The following is a 6,208-nucleotide window of genomic DNA, read 5'->3' as shown; positions in this document are numbered from 1 at the left end:
ATCTTTTAATAGACTTGTGGGTGTGGGTGACAGCTAGTTGTCTGTGTACCAGAGGTTTGTATACAGGCAGGAGGTACACCAGATTGTGATCTGATCTTCCAAGGGGAGGGAGAGGAAATGAGGTGTATGCCTCCTTGGTGTTGGCATAGAAAAGGTCCAGTATTTTATTGTCTCTGGTGTGGCAAATGACATATTGTGTGAAGGTGGGCAGGGTAGAGGAAGGAGAGGCATGATTAAAGTCCCCAGTAATAAGGAAGAGGGCCTGTGGGTGCCCTTGATAAACATCAATGTTCTCAATTAACCCGTCACATGTGTATTCATGAATTCACTTGATGCTCTCAGTCCACATGGTTTTGTCTCAAAGATTAAGCCATGCAAGTCTAAGTACACACGGCCGGTACAGTGAAACTGCGAATGGCTCATTAAAACAGGGCAGAGGACGCTCCGCAGAAACAGGAACAGAGGGCAGACGGCGCTCTGCAGGAACAGCAGCTGGAAGCAGATGGCGCTCCGCCGGAACTTGTGGCAGACGGGCGCTCTGCAGGAACAGCAGCTGGAAGCAGACGGCGCTCTGCCGGAACTTGTGACAGACGGCGCTCTGCAGGAACAGCAGCTGGAAGCAGACGGCGCTCCGCCGGAACTTGTGACAGACGGCGCTCTGCAGGAACAGCAGCTGGAAGCAGACGGCGCTCTGCCGGAACTTGTGGCAGACGGGCGCTTTGCAGGAACAGGGGCTGGAAGCAGACAGCGCTCTGCCGGAAATGGTGGCAGACGGCGCTCTGCAGTAACAGAGACACAGTGAGGCTGAGGCTCTGAGGCACAGGGAGGCTGAGGCTCAGGTTGAGGCTTGGGCTGAGGCTTGAGCTGGTTCACTGGCTGCTGTGGCTGAGGTTCTGTGGAGCTCCCTGGCTCCAAGTAGAGGTCCAGCAGAAAATCCACCAGAGAGCTTGAGGATATAGATTGAGGACATTTTGAGCTCTTACTGCCCCTCCTCCTACCTCATGTGCCAGTGAGAACAGCAGGTCTTGTCCCCTCCCAGGGAGACGGCTTGGAGTAACACCTAAAAAAATCAGCTGGGTCCATTTGTGGTCAGATCATTCTGTCATGAACCGGAAAAACTAAGAGGACGACATAAGTGTAGAAACCAAAAAAAAGATTTATTTTAAACAAACAAAGCCAAAGAGACCAAACAAACTTACGATCAAAATGTCCAAACTGAGAAAATCCAAAAACTAGTAAGCATTAAGAAACACTGAGAAAGACTGACATCGACTGACGTAGACTAACCCTTCTACAACTAACACCGACATACGATGATCTGACACAGAAGGTAAGAAACACAGAGACTAAAGCCCCGTTTCCACCAAGCAGTTCGGTTCATCATGGTACGGCACACATTTTGTGGTGTTTCCACTATCAAAAGTCGGTAATGGTCCCCAAATTACCGTCCTACTTTTTGCTACCATTCTGTTGGAGTGCCAAGTCTACCGATCCGACCCTAAAAGCTGGAGCTAAACACTGCAGTCCGTTGATTGGTCGAAGAAATCGTCACTTCCTTTGCGACAGCGGTAATAAATGATGGCTGTATTTTTCCTCTCAGTACACATCCTTGTCTGAAACAAAGCTTCATTGCGTTTTGTAACAAAGAACCACAAACAAATGAGAAAGACCACGAATTGCTGGATGTCCTCCATTGTTGCTTTTTGTTTACTGTGTCGCGTTCTTCTTCGTCAAATTTATTAGCGGGGTATACTGTGTCACTCTGCTATGATGTTACGCTATTACGTAGCTGGCGCGGCTATTGGCATCCAGCTTACACGCCACCTACCAAAAAAGAGTACGACAACTACGGTTGGCTGTGCAAACAGGATCAGGCTTTACCGAACCAAACTGTACCAAACTGTACTGATCCATACCAGATCTACGCTCGGTGGAAACGAGGCTTAAAAAGATACAGGAATAATCAAACACAGGTGAGACTAATGACACAGGTGAAGACAATGAGGGCAATCAACACTGTAGGGAAACACAGAGGCAAAAAGAAACACTGAGGACAACTACAAAATAAATCATGAAACATTGTTCAAGACACACTAGAACATAGAGAAACACTAGGATAACAGAATATAAAATAAAACAGGAAACACTAAAGATTAAACTGGGAAACATTAAAAGAACACAAGCAACGGCAGGGAAGAATGAGGATTAAAACACATACAAAATCTAAACTCGTAGTCAACTAAACAAAACCAAATCATGAGAGTTGGCATGTTAACATGGATGTTAATTTTCTACGTTTGGTCACTGAGTTTCACGAAAGAACAGACTTTTACTGACCATGCGTATTTTAGACATCTGCAACCCGTACAGCAAAGGGTTAACAAGTGGTTGGCCTGTGAGCCAGTATAAGGACAAAAAAACACGCAACATATTTGGTAAATTGTAAAGGTTGAACCTGCTCTGGACGATCTCAAAGAAACAGCCGCAGGAGAAGTTGAGCAGAGAGGCCAGGTGAGGTGTGCAGGTGCTGACGGCTTTCTGCCTTGTCTGCTTGGATCCACAGAAACACACGTGGAGGATCCGGATGTACGTGTAAATGATTAGAACGATAAGACCAAAGATCACCGTAAACATGTGACTAAGTCCAAACACATTATTGAGCGTTGTGTCAGAGCACGCCAGTTTGACCACATAATAGTTGTCACAATAAACTTTGTTGATGATGTTCCCACACAGCTGCAGAGGAAAGGTCAGACCAAACACGATGACAGCGTTGATAAAGAATGGGTACAGCCAGATCAGAGCAGTGAGCATAGAAATCTTATTGGGGGTCATACATGTGTTATAATGTAGAGGATAACAAATAGCAAGATACCTGTCATAAGACATGATGGCTAAAGTAAAAAACTCGACTGCCCCGTAAGAGTACAAGCAGAAGATCTGCAGGAAACAGAGAGGAGCAGACACAGTGTGAACGTCTGAGAGAATCTGAACCAGGAGGAGAGGAAACAAACATGTGCTACCAAACAGCTCGTTTACAAACAGGCTGCACAGGAAGATGTACATGGGTTCATGAAGACTTCTGTTCATACAGATCACCACGATGAGGAACAGGTTCGCACAGATTATTAAAACATACAAAGTCAGAGTTATCAGGAAAAAGAGATATTTGAGAAGCCCTGTTTCCATGTAGGCTCCCAGAGTGAAATATGAGCCATGTGTGGAGTTGATCATGATTCAAATCATGTAGAGGATGAACATGGAGAAGTCATACGGTGTTCCTACTGCACAACAAAAGCCATGTTTGTATTTCAAAACATACTCACACCGAGTATCAAGTGAACCTTTGAGTCACCAAAACAACAAATGAACCAAGAAACACCGATCTGCTCACATGCTGCACACTCCGAGTCTCTCCCTCCAACTGAGCAGCGTCTCTTAAAATGTAACCACGTCTTCCCCTCCGCTTGTCGTCCCTCCTACAGGGATGCACGGAGCTCCGCAGAGGGGACAAGGACATGACGTCTTTGACTCCAGATTTCCACCTTTAGTTTCTGATGATGAGCTGCCATCCAGCTTCAACAGCACTCACGCACCACAGCTGTGGATCTCTGGATTTCACAGGACAACAATCAAATCTGAATCTGACAACAACTTTACTTTTCTTTATTGAACTGAGAAAAAGGAAAAACATGTCCCTGTTTATTTAGAAAAAGAGCTGAAGTGTGAATCACACACCTGCCCGGGTGTCTCACTCTTGTAGCGTAATTGAATTATTAAGATGTTATATCTTTATTTAACCTCGGATTTAAGAAGGGGCACCACTTCCTGTTAAAGGAAGAAAATAACTTTAATGGTATAAGTTAATTAATTAATCAGTCAGTTTCGTATCTTGAAAGAAATAAGTTCTGGAAATGTTAAACAAGAAAACACACAGACAAAGTCCTGAATTTTATGTGTAAAATGTAATATAAAAGGGGTAAACAATAATGTATAGATGAAACAGATAAAGAATATGATTATTGTGATAAGGATAATGCAATTATAATGTATGGTGACATTATATATTTCGTAATGAGATAAGCCGCAGTATTGTTTGAATGACTTAATCAGATTTGGATTTAAAGGAGGGCTCTGAATAGACACGACTTATGACTTAATCTTCCAACACCCCTTGCCACCAACAGTCTTACTGTGAGATGTGTTCAATTGAACTCCGCCGGCTGGTCCCGCGTTTCAGTCTCTGGCAAGCGGTTCTTTTCAGGCCCAGAGAGGTCCACGGGCCAGATTAGATGCCTTGACAGCTTGATCAGAGTGTGCAGCTGGGATGGAGATTGTACGTTGGTTCAGCCGTTGTCTCAGATGCTTCAAGAGGATCTAACAGAAAAAAATATTAAAGAGTCTTTTGATACGTCGATTTCCAATTCAGATTAACCGGACGGCCATCTTGATGAATCCAAACTAAGTAATTGGTGTTCAGAATTGAAGAGCAAAGGCTTTGGAGAAGAAAGTTCAAAAACCTTGCTTGAGCCAGAAAGAATTAATGTTCCAAAAATTGTGCGTGAAAAAGAAAGTTCGGCAGAGAGTCGTCGCTACGGCACAAACTTAAAAGAAGTGATTCGGACCAAAGTCCGAAGAGAAGAGAGTGAGCTGAAGCTCTAAACTTCACAAACCAAAACTAAAGAAGAACCCAAGATCTGAGCTGAGTGTGAACTCTTATCACCTGGATGGGAGGAGGGGGGTCTGCAGGCAAAGAGGGGTGCCTCCCACGGGTGACTACCATTCTGACCGGAGGACAATTGTTTAAACTAAACCGAGTTTACTCAATAAGATTAAGAATAAGAATCTAAACATATATACGTCACCATACATTCATTTCGATATTATTTCTATCAGATCCACGTTGATGTAGGTTCACGTCATATATTTAAACAAACATTTCTATCAGATTCATGTTGAGATGGAAATCACACCATCTGGGAACATCCTCAGTGAATCCCAGCCTGTAGGTGAACAAAAACATGTTATACAGTCAGCATTCTTAATAAGACATATTAATAAAGTAGGAAAAGAAATTGGTGTCTTTAAATAACACCTTCTATAGCTAATATCAAAGAGTATGCTTTATAACACGTCTAAATGTATAATTATGAAGGTTACGTATTCATAGATATTCTAACACTAGATGGCAATAGCGCTCCATGTCAAATTCCTATTAAACATAATATAACTCTTGTTGCTGTTCTGAAGATCAGATTTTGAGTTTAAAAAGATGATTATAATACATTCAATGTGACAATTACAAATATCTAGATGAAGAAAGATATAAATGTTCATTTGATGCAGAATTGAAAGCTGTGGTTTAATCAGTTCTCCAGCAGTCCTTCAACAGATGGTCAATTTTACGACTTTGCAGAGACTGGTTTCGGTCACAGTTCATGTCTTTGGGGTTAATTCGTAGATAGCAGAGTGTTCTGTTTCCGCTCAGTTATTTATTCCCGATGTTGTAAAAGTTCAAAACATCCTGTCTGAGAGGGAGACTTAAATCATTGATCAGTTCCTTTGTTCCTTGGTAAACGTAATCAATTTAAGGAATGTAAGGAATGTTAATCCACAGTCCTGAGTCCTGCAGGAAGAGAGGTTGTAAGACGCTGCTGATAATGGCTACACTCTGATGGTGAGTTATGTGTCTGATATCAATAACAGACATCTTCTGTACGTCTCACCTCACCGGCTTGGCAAAAGTCTTCTGACAGAAGAATGTATAAAATCACGTCTGACACAGGTTTGATCCTCTGAGTGATGTTAATCCTGTCAGCGTGAACACAGAGCTCAGAACAACAAGCCCAGAGGGACTTTGTCTTCACTCTCTTCAGGAAGTCTTTACTCCACAAAATATTTACACAGAGAATATCTGATTTTAGCTATTTATCAGAATGTCACATAATATGCCTTTAAACACACAGTATGTGAACTCCACCACCAGGGGGCTCTCAATGAAACAAATGACAAACAATGATGTCAAGGCTGGTTTAGGGACAGGGTTTTCTCCACCGGAACTTGTGGCAGACGGCGCTCTGCAGGAACAGGGGCTGGAAGCAGACAGCGCTCCGCCAGAACTTGTGGCAGACGGCGCTCTGCAGGAACAGCGGCTGGAAGCAGACGGCGCTCTGCCGGAAATTGTGGCAGACGGGCGCTCTGCAGGAAC

At 43.3% G+C, this 6,208-nt stretch overlaps 1 protein-coding gene across 1 annotated transcript; it reads right to left on the bottom strand.

Moving 5' to 3' along the window:
- Positions 1-745: 745 nt before the first annotated feature.
- LOC110001670 (olfactory receptor 4E2-like) lies at positions 746-3,239 on the bottom strand. Its single transcript, XM_020657163.3, has one exon. It carries the CDS (start codon positions 3,232-3,234, stop codon positions 2,302-2,304), a length of 933 nt encoding a protein of 310 aa, XP_020512819.1. The 5' UTR covers positions 3,235-3,239; the 3' UTR covers positions 746-2,301.
- Positions 3,240-6,208: the final 2,969 nt, after the last annotated feature.

This window comes from Labrus bergylta, chromosome 11, assembly GCF_963930695.1.
Source record: "Labrus bergylta chromosome 11, fLabBer1.1, whole genome shotgun sequence".
Lineage (NCBI taxonomy): Eukaryota > Metazoa > Chordata > Actinopteri > Labriformes > Labridae > Labrus > Labrus bergylta.
Note: the sequence above shows the minus strand (reverse complement) of the source record. Positions and strands in the feature narration are given on the sequence as shown.

Bases quoted from the DNA above. Each gene is read 5' to 3' on its own strand.
- LOC110001670 (XM_020657163.3), bottom strand. From the start codon at position 3,234: ATGATCAACTCCACACATGGCTCATATTTCACTCTGGGAGCCTACATG.